Below are 17,402 nucleotides of genomic sequence, written 5' to 3' on the forward strand. Positions count from 1 at the left end.
ACTGACCTCTGTCATCATTTTAAGTGGGGGAACTTGCACAATCGGTGGCTGACTAAATACTTTTTTGCCCCACTGTATATATATATATATATATATATATATATTCTTGTTTTTTGTCCAGTAAAATTAAACTGGGTTTAACCAAATTTTCTTGAACTAGTCCATTAGTTGCACACAAGTTTTCAAAAAGTCTGTATGCGCGGGATTTATCGATTTTCACTTTATTTATTTATTTGTATTCCACTATTCTCATTTAACTTTAAGACCAAGAAACCTTGTCCTATTATTAGTCTGTGGATAGAAATGCTGCAATAAGCCCGATTTTAAAATGACTCTTATTCTGAAACGCTTCACCGGATAAGCTATGTCACGTCGAACGAATTGATTGGCTGTCTCATGCACCGGAAGCCAAACAAGGATTCGGCGTTTTGATGATCTTACGTGTCATTTCCAGAGTGTCAGTGATTCAGACCGGCTGTAGACTATTAACGAAAAAACCCAGGTGAGTTTTCTTCGTTTTCATTTACTCTCACGCTGTTCGCAGACTTTAAAACCTGAGCACTAACCAGCTCCTTGTCGATTTGCGTTCATTGTAGATAAATAAAGTCAGTTCCGTCAGCTATTTAGAGGCACTGTAAGTTCACTACAAACCAAAACATGATCATTGTCACATTTTATCTCACTGTTTCCCTTAAAAGTTAATTCATTTACGATAAGTGCTGATGTAATCTGTATAAAACGCAATATCCTTAACAGGTTGTTTTAGTAGTACCCGTTAGTTCTACCTGTTTTAATCTGTGTTTATTCCCATGTGTATCCTCGTTTTATCGCCTCTTTGTGTTGGTTGGTTCTTTGGTTTGTTTTTCGACACTTTTCAGGGACGTAAATATCACCCTATCACGTGTTCCAGACCGCCTGATAGAATGAATGAATGAAATCTGTTGATCTGAGGCGACACCATGACCTCTTCTTGTTCTTCCTCTTCTTTTTCTTCCCGACGCCACAGTGTTTGCCACAGCGATCTGCTGTCACACCAGCCATCAACATGTCATCACTACAGCTTTAAATGTTCTTTGTGCTCTTTTCCATCTGCCTGAAAGCTCGATATTTAACATCCTTTGTCCAGTTTATCTACTATCCCGCCTCTTGTATTTCTAACTTTGTCTCCAAACCACTTCTGCCTGAGCTCTCCCTCTGATACTCCCTCCCAATGGAAGTCTGAGCAGCTTGATCTTTATCACCTCCATGTCATTGGCTAATAATTAAGTTGAATTTAATGCAGCCAAAAAGGTAGCAAATGCCTGAATTACTGCATCCAAAAGAGTAAATACAGTAAAAACACTAACAAAATCACCATCACTGTGATTTTTATTGTATTATTTACTCAAGTGTACAACTTTGTAAAAAGCCATTTACTTTTATTCAAGGCCAGTAGATATCAGGAAAATGCACAGACGTCTGTAACACAGATTCTTTGCTTTAACTGTAAGTGGACCAGACATGTTTACATATATATACATTTTACCATGTTTACATATATAGTTACTCTAAGAAGGTCCATTTTGAATCAGGAAGACCCTGACCTAAGTTAAACACGTTAAAATAACAGTGCAGAAGTTTAGTAAGTAAGAATATAAATAAAACAAAGTGGAATTTAATAATCCATTTTCTTCTTTTCATACTATTCACCTTTCCACCCTGAATAGAATTGTGTAGTAAAATGGCTCAATAAAAATGCGACAAACCAAAGTAAACAACACAGTGGATCAGGAAATAGTCTCTGATTTGCTTATTTGTGTTTCTGTCCCAGATCACAACGTCTCCACTCTCATGTGTACATAAATGTTATATTTTTATACTTTAGGAGGGCAAAGAAGTTCACATTTAGAGGTCAGAGAGGGAGAGAATAATTTTCTTCAAAGTAAAAAAGTGACTGTATTTGAAAGTCACTTTTAATTTTAAATCCAAAACAGAAACGAGCATGACTGATTTTTTTCTGTCCTTCCTTTAGAAAATGTCTGATTTTAATGATGAATGTGAATCTGGTCTTTTCAGGGCATCAGCATCTGGTTATTGATGAACTTGGGTAACTGTTGGTAACGGCAGAATCATGAAGGCTTTGATCCTAGTGGGGGGGTACGGGACCCGACTGCGACCGCTCACCCTGAGCGTCCCAAAACCCCTCGTGGAGTTCTGCAACAAACCCATCCTGCTGCACCAGGTGGAGGCACTGGTGAAAGTAAGGCAAAGATATCAATGAGGATTTAATGATGCTACTGAGAGGTTATTTTGTGTTGTAGTCATGAGTCACTGTCTCTGTGTGTTTTCAGGCTGGGGTGGACCATGTGGTTCTGGCAGTGAGCTACATGTCAGAGCTGCTGGAAAGAGAGATGAGAGTGCAGGAGCAGAGAGTACGTACGACAACCTGCACTGTTACAGCAAAAACCACCAGGTTTCTCCTGCATGGAGGCTATATGATGGATTTATTAATCAGGATATCATTTACTGAGGTGTAAATGTGCACAACCGTCACTGTTGAGTATGTTTGGTTCCCTTTTCAAGAAACTTTCGGCATCTCTGCTTCTTATTTTTCTTGTTCTAGTGTATCCAGGATATTCAGAAAGTCAGTAACAGGTTTTAGGTTCAAGATTTCCAATCAATTGGTCTGAATTTAGAAGCTAAGTCATCCTCAAAGGATAGCTAATTATTCTGAGATTGTGTTTGATGCAGTTCCAGCCTGCAGTTTTAATTTTTCTATGGACTGTTTACCTGTGTGGAGAAATTTGATCATATGTGATTGGTCAGTATAATATTGGGACTATAAGTGGAATAAAACAGAAAAAAATATATCTTTAGATAGATTTATAGTGATTAGTTGCGTGTCTCATCTGTGGTTTGTAGTTTGAAGGAAACATCTTTGTGACAGAGGTGTGGTCCCTGGCTCAGCTGCAGGGGAGGAGTGGTGGTGCAGTGAGCTCAAGGGGGCGGTACTGGGAGGCAGGTGAGCCACTGACTGGCGATTGACTGATGACGGTGTCTCTTTCCATTTCTCTATATAGTGAAGGCAGAGTCGAGCAGGGAGAGAGAGAGTTGGACTGGAACAGACTGTTTCCCTTGAATGCAGAATTGTCAATAAAACACAACACTCGTGAGCACAGTCACCGTGTGTGTCGTGTACTTTACAATCTTTAATCAGCGTGACTTCCGTGTTGTGCTTGAACAGGACCTCAAAGACTCGGTTGTTGGACTTGTTGGATTTCTGTATCTCTGGTCACATGTTAGGAAATAGATTGAGGAGACATTCATTTGGATTCATGTGTGATGTGGTGTGATTCCTAACTGAGCCCAAACATTAAAGTTGAACCTGTCTGTTTTTTGTTTTCTTCTCAGCTCGGGATTCGTATCTCTCTGTCTCATGAGAAGGAGCCTCTGGGAACAGGTGAGCTTGTCTTTACTACAGACAGATCCAGATAAGCGTAAATGGCTCTCTGCAAGTATCCAGTAATTCAACATCGATTAACTCGTCTTTTAAAAACCATAGTAAATTATTGTGAACCATATAAAACTGTATGTTTGTGCACAGCGGGTCCCCTGGCGTTGGCTCGAGACTTGCTGAATAATGACAGTGAGCCGTTCTTCGTTCTCAACTCAGACGTCATCTGTGATTTCCCGTTCAAAGATCTGCTGCAGTTCCACCACAACCACGGCAAGGAGGGAACCATTGTGGTGAGAGAGACTGTCCTAGTATTTCCTATGCTTAGCTGCTGCATATTGACAGGTTTTTATTAGTTTTAGGTGGTTTAAGGGAAGCTTACTACTGTGGGGTCATACTCTGTGTGTGTGTGTGTGTGTGTGTGTGTGTGTGTGCGCGCGCGCGCGTGCATGAAGGTAACACGGGTGGAAGAACCCTCTAAATACGGTGTGGTGGTGTATGAGGCGGACAGTGGGAGGATCCATCGCTTTGTGGAGAAACCACAGGTCTTTGTCTCCAACAAAATTAATGCCGGCATGTACATCTTCAATCCCAGCATGCTCAGCAGGATCCAGGTGAGGAGGCTCTTGCACTCACTCATAGTGTCGATGTTGGTGTGTTATTTAGTAACAGACTCAGTGTTTCCCACAGATGGACTTTACCTTGGTGGGCCATCCTGTTAGTATCTGGTATTATTGAAGACTGAAAGCTGAAAGGGAGCTCCCTTTCAGCTTTCAGTCTTCAATCCAAACTTTCAGCCTTAGTTTGGATCAGAGCGAAGAATGCATCTGGGTCACTGTTCAGCCTATCATTGTGGCAGTCACTGGTATCATTCAGCTTCTTGATCAGAGCTCATCCTAGATTCAGATGTACTCAGACTTCACTATCTTGGACTGTAGCTAGTGATTGCAGTCCTCCTGCTCTGAATATCTCCTGCGAGACCCTGGGTCACTCTAACCCGAGCCTACAACAGGTTTGTGTGTCTGAGGTTGAAGAGCAGACTACAAGAACTACAGCCACCAGCTCCTCTTCAACATGGTGGAGTTTAAATCTACCAGCAGGATGAGACTCACTGGAGAGGCACCTGATTATGTGGGAATCTGTGGGAAACACTGAGTCTGAAGACACTATAGTTTTGTGTATTTTTTGGATCATGTTCATGACTTTTTTTATGCATTCTTTTTGCAGCTGAGACCAACATCCATTGAAAAAGAAATATTTCCTGTCATGGCAGGGGAGGGACAGCTGTATGCCATGGAGCTGCAAGGTAACTAATACTAATATTAAGACTGCAGTACTACAGCACAGGACTCTTCTCCTCCAGTGGCGTAGTGGTCAAAAAGTCACTGGTTTGATTCCAGCTGGAGACACAAATCCTCTTTGGGGTTGCGTCAGAAAGGGCATCCTGCGTTTAAAGAAAATCTGCCAAATCAGACATGTAGAGCTGCCCACTGTGGCGACCACTGGTGGCAGGGAAGTAGCCGAAAGTAGCTTCCGCTACAGCACAGGGCTGTAAAGCTGCATGTGAGATCTGAACATTCAGCTTTTGCCCAAAATAGGGGCCCGTGGAGAAGATCGTATTAATCAAAATGATGATAAAAGTATACAGTGGTGACCTCACCTTTTTCTTAACACAGCAGTAGGATCAGTAGGATGGAAATGTATGGTTTGAAGCTGACCTGTGTGCTTGATCTGGTCTCTGCAGCTCACAGCTCCACCAGACGTAAGTGTTTGGGCTTTTCGTGCAGGTCTGGAGAGGAAACGTTTGCAGAAAAGCACCACTAACCTTTATGCTCAGACCTAAAGGTTCTCTAGAGTTCTGATACAGATGTTTAAAAAGGAAAAACCCCAACAAAAAACATAAGAGCTCACCAGCAGGAGGAATCACTAGTTGGTGCTTCTCTACATCCTCATTCCTCTCTGACATCCTTTGGCTTTGCTGAAACAGTGGAACCACGTAGTGAAACCTCCACCCCATCCTGACCTGTGGTCCAGGCAGGCTTACTGGTCCCAGTCAGTAGTGGATTTCCCTTTAGAAGATGATGTGATTCATCATGTTTAAGTAGTAACAGAAGGTCCTCGAGATTAGCGGCGAAGCATTTACAAAACTTAAGAATCACAGGATAAATAAAAAAAGATGGGCTTGATTTGTTCTTTAAATTTTCTTAGAGGAGTAGGAATTTGTACAAGTGACCTAAATTCTGTTTTGTCTTTGTAATAAATATGGACAAACCTATGTCGGCCTAAAAGGCTAAATAAATTCACTACATTTTAATAACTGATCTTTGGCTAGTTTATGCTTGAATAAATAAATAAATTCAGGTTAAATCTGTATGTTAATCAGAAACCAGAAACCCTGATGTTTTTTTATGATGCTGGTGCTCGTAAAAACCCTGATTAATGTTGTTCGTACCAGTCGTGCTTTCCTGTGTTTTTATTCAGGTGTTTGGATTAATCTTTTTTCAGGATTGGTATTTATTGAATTATGAATTGATGGTGATTTTTTTTTTTTTTTTTTAACAGAGATCTGTAGAAAATCCATCAGTCTTTCCAGTGAAAATGTGGCTTTTTTAACCCACTGAACTGCATTTTCAGTTTTTAGTTTAAATCTGTATCTCTGCTTGTCCTGGTTTCCACTTTTGCCCCCACAGCCTAACCAACGGTAAGGGGGTGACATCATATTGCAGTGGTTAGCACTGTTAGGCGCTGGGTTCGAACCTTCTGGTTGATTTCTGTGTGTTTGTTTGCTCCTGAAATTCATAGACTGCGGTCATACTTGTTAGGTTATAACTGGTGATTTTGGTGGCCGTAGGATTAGATGTGAGGGTGCCTGTTTGCCCCGGTGTACTCCGCCTCTTCTCTCTTGATCCTGCCCCCTCACAACACTTAGCTGGATATTTGGTTGAGGCAGATGAATGATTTGTGCAGCTATTAGAACAAATGCTGAAAACTCTGCTGGCAGTTATGTAAAATTTATGGCAGAGTTTGCAGTCAGCAGATTAATGTCTGCCTCTTACTGTGACCTCATTATTCAGTGAGTCACCTGTTAAAGATCACTAGGAGCTGCCTGGTTGCTTTCAGGCTTTCACCTTCCACCCTCTGTCCGTCTGTCTGCAGGTTTCTGGATGGACATCGGCCAGCCTAAAGACTTCCTGACAGGGATGTGTATGTACCTCCAGTCAGTACGACAACACGCACCTGAGAGATTACGCACAGGCCCCGGTTTCCTCGGCAACGTCTTGGTTGTGAGTGCACTTTGTTGATGTGACATCAAAATAAGGGCTTGTACTTCATGATAATGATGATCCCCATTTCTTCTTCTCTGAAGGATCCCACGGCACAGATCGGGGAGAACTGCACCATCGGGCCGAATGTCACCATCGGCGCCGGCGTTGTCGTGGAGGACGGTGTGAGGATAAAGAGGTGCACGGTGCTGAAAGGGTCAAGGGTTCGATCGCACTCATGGCTGGAGAGCTGCATCGTGGGGTGGAGCTCGTCAGTCGGCCAGTGGGTGAGTGGGAAAAATGTGTGGACGTTCTTGGTTCATTCATTTATTGTGAGACGCAGCTAATTGTGTCTCTGTCTGTTTAACAGCAGATCTCACTTGTGGTGATATTTGTACTCTATAACTTAGCCTAGTTATTTTATTTTTTTATTTTTAGACCTTGTATCTGCTTACACACTCATGGATATAATTTATTGGAATTGCTCAAACTTGTCTGTTTTTTTGTTTGCTTTGTTTGTTTTGTTTTTTTGTCTTAAAGTAATAACCAAATGGGACTTTTGGCCAACTTCACAGTTCACTATTATATCTGTCCTTTTCACATAACTTAGAATAGCTAACGCCAGAGAAGCAGTAGGAGAACAGAAGGAGTACCGAAGGCTGTGGCAGCCGTACTCTTTCTGCTGTCTACTTAAATCCTCTGTTTCATCTCGTACAGCACATGCACAAAGACTTGTCACGTGCGATGGTAGATGACTTGTGTCTTAATGTGCATCCTCAGGTGCGTATGGAGAATGTGACGGTGCTGGGGGAGGACGTGATCGTCAATGATGAGCTATACCTGAACGGTGCCAACGTCCTGCCTCACAAATCCATCAACGAGTCAGTCCCGGAGCCGCGAATCATCATGTAGCGTCAGGTGGAGGAAGAATCCCAGCGCCTTTTATATGAAGACTATGAGGAAGACCCAAACTGTGCCAGAGAAGAGGGAGGGACATTCAGGCAGTTGAATGGAAGCAGGAGGAGGAAGAACAAAAGGCTTCTTTGTCTTTCTTTTTATAAATTAATTTGGACTTGTTTTAGCCCTGCTTGGCTGCATTTGTCAGAAAAGGTGACGTGTGTCAAGGAAGGTTTCTTAAAGTACTGACAGGTCAAACTCTCATGTTGGCAAATATGAGAAAAGTCGAGAGAGGGGGCTTCTTGGTGGAGTAAAGATCAGTATACTGAGAGGGAAGGGGGAAGTGGGTGTGTGAATATATGAACACTGCTGGTTAGATTTACTATGCATTTACACTTCCTGAAAGGAACAATCAAACCACAGCTACAGGTTGATGTCATGACTGATGCTCAGATTCTGATCTGACTTATTGTGAAACATAATGCAGTATTGGTCACAATTAAAGGTCCAGTGTGTAGAATTTCTGATGCTCCATTAACATAAATGTAATCCAGGATTTATAACTAGTGTTTCTACTGAAGACCAAAAAGGACAAACAGCACTGGCTATAAGTAAATGGAACTGAAGATGCTCCTACATTGTTGTAAACAATAGACTGTATATCAAAGATGGACAATGCCACCACTGTTTGCTTGTGGAGGCTGCCACGTTTTTGTTTTTGTTTTGTTTTTTTGGAAGTAGAATATTTACTTACACAAAAGTGTGAAGTTGTGAGCTGGGTCCAGCAGAGGTGAAGACTAGGAAAGAGATGAGACCAGTGTCAGCACACTGTTTAATCCACGCCACACCCCAATTTTAAGCCTTGGCAAAATCTTAATGTTTGTATTATATTTAAATATCTAAAAATCACTGTCCGTACAGTGGTTACCAACCTGCAAATGTGTTTATTTCTGCTCTTGTTGGAAACAAAGGGCGATTCAGTATCTTGCAATCTACAACTTCACCACTAGATGTCACTAATTCCTACACATTGGTCCTTTAAAGCCATAGCAGTTTATTATTGAGGGCAGCAGAGCAAGCTGTAAGCAACTTCATGGAAATGTGAATGTTTTGAGTTGGAAGTCATGTTTGCATCCACTTGAATGACATCAAATAACACTCAATAATTTGATTTGTTTTTATACGGAAATACCAATGACTGCAGCCTTAATCATGGGAAATGTTGGTTATGTCTTGTGTTCTTGATGAGCTTTCCAGGTTTCTCTGTTCTTTGAAATGGCTTGTTTCAATGTCAGACGAGTTAATGATCATCAATATGTGCTCCAATACTGTAGTGGGTGAGCTGACAACTTTATAATGTGGACAACTTTAGTCTTTAAGATTAATTTTACATTATAAATAAATATACAGCGCTGTCTAAAAGTTCCTACTCCACATGAAGTAAGCAGAAACGTGTTTTGGTTTTGTCACAAATTAGGCAATGGCCATCAGATGCAATAATCCTCTTGAAGGTGAGAAAAGCAGATAAGGAAAAGTTTTCAGTATACTAAAAAAAACTTCAAAGGAACAGGAGTATAAGTCACTGCTTCCTGTCAGGGTTTTCAGAGTAAAAATACTTAGATTGTAAATTAGCTTTCAGCCTAGAGGAGAAGACGCAGCCTAATTTAGGACCAGTTTCTTGCATTGTCACCAAAAATAATAGTCCTGAGGCCAAAAAGATGGAAAGCGCATGGCACCATGAAATTACTGGACCTTAAGTTGGAACCACTGACATCACTGAAGTCCACCAATGACTGACAGATTTCTTTCCAACTAAAAGCAGGGGCGTGACTCCAAAAGATCATCATATAATCTCATGACCAGACTGCCCAAAACTAAACAAAATGTATCCGACCATCAGAAGTAAACTTTATAAACTTCATGAATTTGACATTGCATCAGTAAATCATAACATTTTCAGTATCACTAATGTTGACACTCATTCTGTGTTCAGTATTTAATTTGTACAATAATCTGTGTATATAATTAAAGAGAAAACTTTCAAACAAATCGAACGCTAACATTTTAGCCACGTGTCATTTACTGCTACTAGCATAAAAATCAGATGATTTTGAGCTTTTACAAACAAATGTAAAGTAAAAGTAAACCGAGCCCAGTGTAAATCCCCTCTGTCATTAGAACTACTGAAACTTTTCTTTGACTTATTTCAGGGTCATAATTAAACACTCACATTCAAATTTCTGAGCCAGAAAGAATATTTTCTTCAAGCCCTGTGTACAGGAGCTACATACAAAAAGATATTTTGTGAAAAGGGTTGGCGTAATAAGCAAATGCTTCAGCCAATACCTTTTGATTAGCCTTGTCTCATGCTTTCTTTCTTTATGGTAGATTTTTGTTCTGTTTTCCCTGTTGTTTTGTTTGTTTTTTCACTGTTTTCACTGAGATTTGAATTTGAATGCTAATCAATAAAATCAAATCAATCAAATCAAATCCTTGGAAATGAGAAACCTTCAGTAAAGAACTGTTAATCAGCCCTGTTGTTGGTGTTTTCACATAGCAGTTTCTCCTTAACTGCTGATAAGACAGACATCGCTCCCCTGAGACAGTTTGTAAAAACAAAGTGTTTTAATTTGAAATAATTACACGCCTGAAAATCTTTTAAGGGTATCTGTTCTGCTTTTTTGTTTTTTTTTGTTTTTTTTTATGTTACTGGGTCAGATTTTCATATTATATGTGAACAAAATAGACGTTGAAGGTTCATAGACGTTGTTTTTGGATTTCTTTACATACTAAATGGGGACAGTTCACAAGCACTGGGGAAACCCCTCTGTAGGCTTCCAAGTGCCAGCCAGTCAGCAGATGAGAGGTTTAAAGTTTGAACTGAGGGGCTGCATAAGGGACTGGAATAAGAAAAATAAGGATTGTTTTTAAACTTGGAATCATTCTGTGATACTGGAGTGGAGTCAAAAAGCATAGAGCAGGAAATTAACAATATAAATGCAACAGGTCGCCTTTAAATAAATGCTCTCCTGTGGGAGGTTACTGAAACTGGTCAACAGGTTAGTCCTGTGTTAGTCCACACTCAGCGCTGGTGTATCGATGTAAAGCAGTGATTCTGCTGTTTGTGGTGAGCACTATTAAGAGCTTAATGTGCAAAAGAGTTTGAGTGAAGGAAGTTGGTCTTTGTAAAAAAAATGTTTTTAATTTCTGAAAGGAAAAATATAATCTACTGACCACTGCAACACGTCTGATCTCGTATTATTGGATGTTTAACAGGTGAAGGTCACAGTAAATCTCATGTCAGTGATAAAAATTGTCACCACAGTTAGATTCGCCTTCCTGGTCTCTCTGCTTTACCCATGAAATGTAAAGGGCATGAACATGTTTTTCTTAAAACGTCACAAGCCTTTGTGAATGTTCTAATTTTAATTTAGAGATATGAAAACTTTATAGAGTCAAAGGTTGTTTATCATTTTTACCTGATGTACATAACATCTGAAAGAATGTTTTACATTTAAATCCAAATCTGTTGGTTTTACAGACACTTTGGAGCTTCATTAGATTACTTCACTAGACTACCATAGAAATTGAAATGTATACACAATTACATTTTGTTTTTGCATCTAAAGTATATTTGTATCTAAATAATACCAATTTAAACATTAAATTGCACTAAAAAAGTCATAGCTGTTTATTATTACATTTAGTAAAAAAAAAACAACTCTTGCACACTTGACGTTTGGATGGATCAGGGTGTGTACCACACTCAAAAAGTCCCTGTTATTGGTCCAAAAATGAAAAAATATTGATGACACACAGAAATGTAAAACTATATACTGTAAGATTGACTATTACCAGTTAAGCCAAGTTAGTTTATATGTAGAGCCCATTATCCCGCCTAAAAGGCTTTATAGACACATGACACAGACAAACATATTAAAACAAGAAAGAAAATATACAAGTAATAAAATCTAAAAGGCTTTCAGTGTCTTTTAACATTAAAAGAAAAACCCTAATAAGCTGTTGAAATGTTTAAATTCTTAAATAAAACTCATCAAAACTCAGAGATTTCTGAGTGGAAATAAGAGCTAGCTAAACCAAAAACCTGTAGATAAAGAGGGCGTGTGCTGTTCCACTCTCACAGTCACAGGTAAAATCTTCATTGGTACTTTATTGTGCGTGCCAATGTAAGGAAACAGCTTCTCTGTGAAACTGAGTCTGAAGGTGTGTATGTGTGTGCTGGTGTCAAGATCGAAGAATGAGAGCTTCCCTCTGTCACAGTCCAGCTGAACTTTGACCCTCTGGAGCTTCTTCACTGAGAGAAGTTTATCAGGAAGTGGTGGAGCAGCTGCTGTGTATTGTCCATCCTGGAGACATATTTCCCAGAATCCAGTCTGTAATTGTTCTTTTCTCTTAACAGACTCTATTAGCACACCGAGGCACCTGATCCCATCCTTTCTGACCTCAACATGCCAGCTGTGAGTCCCTGAGTCGAAGCCCTCGGAGCCCAGAACAATTGGATGGTGGTCGAACCTCTCTGGATTGTTGGGAAGCTGCTGTCTCTCACCGAGACTCACACTGGTCAGATCTTCTGAGAGGATGAGTTGTTGATGAGCTGTGTTTGGATCCAGAATCACTGGAGTGCAGGAGACCATCTCCTTCATGTTCTTCCAGATGTTGAAGGTCAGGTTGCCCAGGTGTTTGGCCACATCTATCAGAGCTCCTGAGACCACATGTGGTTCCTCCAGCAGGGTGCGCTGCTGGACTCTGTTCACTGCAGGCTTGATGTTTTGCAGAAATGAGACATCTTCAGCTCTCAGGTTCTCCTCTGTGGCTCTGATAGCGTCTAAAAGAGCTGCTATTTTTCTGCTCAGAGCCTCCATCTTCTCCTTGATCATCTGACTCTTCTGCTCCTCTTCTGCCCTCAGAGCAGTGATTCTTGCTTTTTCTTCTTCTTGTAGAAACTGGTGCATTTTTGCAAACTTCTCCTTGATCTTCCTCTCTGTGTGAAGGGCCTGGACTTTAATGTGTTCTCTGGTTTGATCAAAGTCTCCTTTAACTATTTTAAAGTGCTTCAGTTTCTCTTTTAAGGGCTGTAGTAACACCTGAAGCACTTTTCTGTGATCCTCCGCAGCTTCTTCGATGGTTCTGAATGTGTGTTTGTTGTGTATTTTTGAATCCCTACAAACAAGACACACTAGCAGCTGATGGTCCAGACAGAAGAGTTTGAGTTTCTCACAGTGCAGACTGCAGCGAGCCTCTGACTCTAAAGAAGCTTTTTGATCTCTCTCCAGTAAGAAAGCTTCACACAGGTTCTTTAACACCAAGTTACAGGGTGGGTCATCTGACAAATGCAAATTCTTACAAAGTGGGCATTTACGTACTGGTTTCTCCTTCCACCACATTTGCAGGCAGTCTTTACAAAAGCTGTGGCTGCATGACAGCATGATGGGGTCTCTGAAGATGTCATAGCAGATCGAACAAGAGAGATTCATTTCTGACTGAGAGGACATTTTGCCTCTGAGTGAAAAAAAATGCAGCTGGGGTAATTAGAGACTGAAGATGTATCTTGAAACTTACTTTTCTTCCAGCTGTGGCTTCTTTAAAAGTCCTGCTCGTTATATGAAATCAGCAGCAGGTAGAAGTGGCAGTATCCCCGATAGTTAGAATTCCTCTTTGCTCCGATAGTGAATCTCAAACACACTGCTCACAAAGTGAAACTGTGATGCCTGGTTTGATTCCAATTAATGTTTCTGTTGCACCTCTATTGTGGCACTTATGCTACCTTTGCCTACAAAGCCTCTTATCTGCATTTACAGTTCTTTTGTCTGTTACAGCCAACCAAAAACGGTGGAGAAGCAGAACGTTAGATCATATCTCAGCAACTGGGAGAAATTTGCCTTCAGGGATTTCTGCCTGGCAGGCTCTCTAACACCTGTCAGAGATGTATTGTAGGACACAGCATATGGAGAGGACCATGTATAGGTGACTGATTACTCATGACAAACAGTGGAAAGTAGGCAAATAAAGTGCAGGCGACATCAATCAGAGAAACAGGAGAGAAGATGGGAAGCACAAAACAAAATAAGATACAAGAAAACTAATTTTTTTTTTTTCATTTTTAATGCTAATCCTTACCTTAGAGATAAAAAGAGACTAGCGTACAGAAAATAACCAGAGTACCAATCAGAACAAAAAGGTAGCAAAACTCAGCGATATCACCAAAACTAAAATTATTGTGACAGTGTTATTGTTACATCTTGAAAAATGCATATTCGTGGATCCTTTTGATATTGTGGAAGATGAGTAATACTGTAAGATATGTTTTCACAGAATCGAAATATTCTGGGACGTCTTGAGTGATCAGTGGTTCTGGAGTCAATGTGAACTTCAAAAAAATGTTTACTGATTATACGACACATGACTGTGAAACCAGAGCGTATGGTTGAAGTGTGACTGTGTTTAAGAGGAAATGTGTTTTGCAGTGTGTGCGTGCATTTCTGTTACTGGTAGTGCCCCTCAGGATGGCGAGTCATCGCTACTTTAAACCACAGTACTTCCTTGAGTTTGAGTGGCTTCCTTGAGTCAAAAAGAAACTTTTTGTCTATTATTTGAAGATATTTTCTCTGCAGGAATGGCGGACACTGGTGTGGAACTGGACAGACTTGTTGCTGCAGTGCCCCAGAATCCAGATGAGCAACAAAAAGATGACAAATTGGCACAAACGCTGCTGTTTGTCCTCCTGATTGTAGTGCTGTATGGCATTGCTGCACAGGCTTTTTTTATTAACCTGCTTTACCACCGTGAATTGGTGAGTATCAGCTCAGTGTACTCTAGTCTTTAAATCTAAATATTTATTGCCTGCTTTTTATCCTCTGTTATTGTGACTTGAGAGGTATAAAAATGAATTAATTAACTGTAACAATTAAGCAATTGTTGTGATATATCAGCTGATAAGATAGATACTACTGTAGCACATATCTAATTGCAAAAGCTTCTATTACTTTGGGCACATTTGTTGTGAGCTTGTCTCGTTTTAACAGTCATTTGTTTATATTTTACTCAATTTTCCTGTACTTTTAAAAAAATTTATTTTATTTTTTAAAAAATTCTTCTCTGTACAAGTAAACGTTGTACTCTATCATCAAATATGACGCATTGACAATTTCTTTCAAACTAATTTGTAACTTCCATTGAAGGCTGTCTCAAGACTGAACAACAGATCAGGTACACAAGTCTCTTATTACATTTAACCTTAATTCAACCATGAACTAAAATCTCGAGACTAAGAATATCTTTTGTGAGCATATCTAAAAAACAAAACATACCCCTCCCCGCATTTTAGATTTTAGATTTCATTGCAGAACAAGATGAACCCATCCGTGGTTTTGCACATCTGACAGGTTGGATAACTTTTTTTTTTTTTTTGTAAATAACACAAGTGTATACCATCCATAAATAAAATAACCGTCGTCATGATTTTCTGATTTGCACGATTTTTGCATTTGTTTCTCTAATTAACGGTCAAACTGTATAGAAAAGCTTTCATTTCCCATTGTCAGTGATAAATACTTTGTCTTGCGTGCTGTATTTATATATCAAATGTAAGGCAGCAGAGTTACATGCTGAGTATAAACGGTGAGTTTGTTTTGAAACTGCAATAAACACACCAAGATTTGATTTCAGAGAAAAAAGAAGCTAAGAAGAATATTTTTTAATTTTATTCATTTGTTGGCACATTATGTGAAGAAGCCACATTAATTTAAATATTTACCAAATAAATAATAATAACAATAATAATAATGATTTGGTGAATATTATCACAAAACTAAAGTCCTGCATTATCAACTGTGTGCTGTCAGGGGCATTTAGATCTTTTTTAAATGGGGTGGCACAAGACGGATGAAGAACAAGGCGAGGTGACTACAGGAAATTCAAATTTTTATGACGGCGTACAAAAAAATCTGATTAATAAAACGCTGGGTATAGTTTAGAAGCAAATGTGCGGGTGTCTTCTGTCCCTTCTGTCAGATCAACTCTGCAGTCCCTATTTCCTTTTGAACAATTCATTGAAACTAGCAGTTTCACAAAACAGATCATAACTGGCCCAAAACAGGAGCTGAACTTTACATAAATTGGTTTAATTGTTTGCCGTGTCTGACTGAAAATACACAACTTTAAATTGCTACATCCATCTTGTCTTTTATCCCTGCAGGCGGGTCGGTTCAAGAAAACGAGGTGATGCTTTGGCATATAAATAGTCTGACTGTTCTCAGCGGCATGGCCTACAAAGATGGTAGGCTTGAAGTTCAGGAGGAGGGATTTTACTATGTGTATTCCAAGGTTTGCTTTAGTGACCATGGGCTCTGGAACCAGTCACCTGAGTTTTTTCACCACTTTGTTATGAAATCTGCTCACCTACATGGAAATCATTATACCCTCATGCAGTCACAGAAAGAGTTACGGGTGAACTCAAGCGACCTAAACAACAGCTTTCTGGGTGGATTTTTTCATTTGCATAAAGGTGACGGAATTTTTGTGAGGATAAGGACGAATTTAAACATTTTGCAATATAATGTTTCTGAACATTTCTTTGGTGCATTCATGATGTAGCTTTACACAGCGTGAAATATCAGAACATCACCTGGTCTTTACCAGGCTCTCACATGATTTAAGTCTAAGTATAAAACAACATGACATATTACACCCAATGACTGTAGAAAACAATCATTGATCTCACTGTTTTATTATGCATTTTGCAAAAGTGTAATCAAAATGATTCAGTAGTTTGCAGACCCACCTTCAACAATAATTAGTCAATAAGTCACTACTGAGCCCAACAGATAAAACATCAGAAACTGGACTAAGAAAGCGTTATCAGTGGGTTGTGGCTGTGAAAGCATTGACATGATTGGCTGTCCTCAGGTCTTCAGGAAGGCTGTTCCACAGATGTGCAGCGTAGTAACAGAAAGCTTTCGCACTGTGGGTTTTACTTCTGACTTTAGGGACAACTTCAAAAACCTAAAAACTAGATAAAGAATCTGTTCTGAGGCTGACAATGGAGATACTTAAAAGCTGCTGTTGTTCATACTCTCTTCTGGCCTTGGTCACAACCTGTGTACCTAAGTTCTGGAGTGTAGTAGGGGGCTAGTTTGTTTTTAGGGAGGCCAGAAAGTAGATCATTACAGTATTCATTGTGTTGCTTTTTACTTTTTTAGCTTTATTTTCTCACTATTTCATTCATGTATGATGTACAACACTGTGTGTCCACTGCGGCTGTTTTAAAAAGCTTTAGAAAAACAAAAAAAAAAAACTTTGCAAGATATTGTATTACTTAGTTTTCGTAGTTACTGTTCTTACTGTTTATGTGACCACATAATTTCCTCTGGGATTAATAAAGTAATCTGTTTCTGATTCAGTCTTTCACATCTTTGTGGAGAAATTTTGGCCCACTCTTATTTACAGCGTCACTTCAGTTCATTGAAGTTTGTTCCGTTTGTTTATGCACAGCTCTTTGAGGTCCCACCACAGCATTTCAGTCAGGTTGAGATTTGCACTTTGACTAGGCCATTGCTACCAACTTGTTTCTTTTCTTTGTCAGTTATTTTGTATGGTGTGAGTTTATGCAAGCTTTAGTTGTTGGTCTTGTGATTGGTCCAAATGCAGCTTTGCAAACCCAAACATTGCTGCCATGTTCTTTTTAGAGTGAAGAGGCTTTCTATCATGAAATCTAACATTTAACATGATAACTGAGGCCAGTAGAGACCAAGATGTAAATCTTGGGCTTTTGCAGATTCTATGAGCACTGC

At 39.7% G+C, this 17,402-nt stretch overlaps 3 protein-coding genes across 3 annotated transcripts; 2 read left to right on the forward strand and 1 right to left on the reverse strand.

The window, feature by feature from the left end:
* The first annotated feature begins 419 nt into the window (after positions 1–419).
* Positions 420–9,280, forward strand: gmppb (GDP-mannose pyrophosphorylase B). Its single transcript, XM_005724442.2, has 10 exons — positions 420–502; positions 2,056–2,239; positions 2,331–2,411; positions 3,391–3,439; positions 3,584–3,726; positions 3,889–4,047; positions 4,661–4,739; positions 6,590–6,717; positions 6,801–6,983; positions 7,477–9,280. The coding sequence occupies exons 2-10, from the start codon at positions 2,111–2,113 to the stop codon at positions 7,606–7,608; spliced, it is 1,083 nt and encodes a 360-aa protein (XP_005724499.1). The 5' UTR covers positions 420–502; positions 2,056–2,110; the 3' UTR covers positions 7,609–9,280.
* A 2,401-nt stretch (positions 9,281–11,681) lies between these two features.
* Positions 11,682–13,106, reverse strand: LOC102196968 (zinc-binding protein A33-like). The gene has a single exon (XM_005724746.1). It carries the CDS (start codon positions 13,104–13,106, stop codon positions 11,682–11,684), a length of 1,425 nt encoding a protein of 474 aa, XP_005724803.1.
* A 1,114-nt stretch (positions 13,107–14,220) lies between these two features.
* On the forward strand, positions 14,221–16,285 carry LOC102193234 (tumor necrosis factor ligand superfamily member 14-like). The gene is made up of 4 exons (XM_005724443.1): positions 14,221–14,404; positions 14,793–14,820; positions 14,958–14,996; positions 15,809–16,285. The coding sequence occupies exons 1-4, from the start codon at positions 14,228–14,230 to the stop codon at positions 16,204–16,206; spliced, it is 642 nt and encodes a 213-aa protein (XP_005724500.1). The 5' UTR covers positions 14,221–14,227; the 3' UTR covers positions 16,207–16,285.
* The last annotated feature ends 1,117 nt before the right edge of the window (positions 16,286–17,402 follow it).

This window comes from Pundamilia nyererei, unplaced genomic scaffold, assembly GCF_000239375.1.
Source record: "Pundamilia nyererei isolate P.nyererei 1_Seehausen unplaced genomic scaffold, PunNye1.0 scaffold00012, whole genome shotgun sequence".
Lineage (NCBI taxonomy): Eukaryota > Metazoa > Chordata > Actinopteri > Cichliformes > Cichlidae > Pundamilia > Pundamilia nyererei.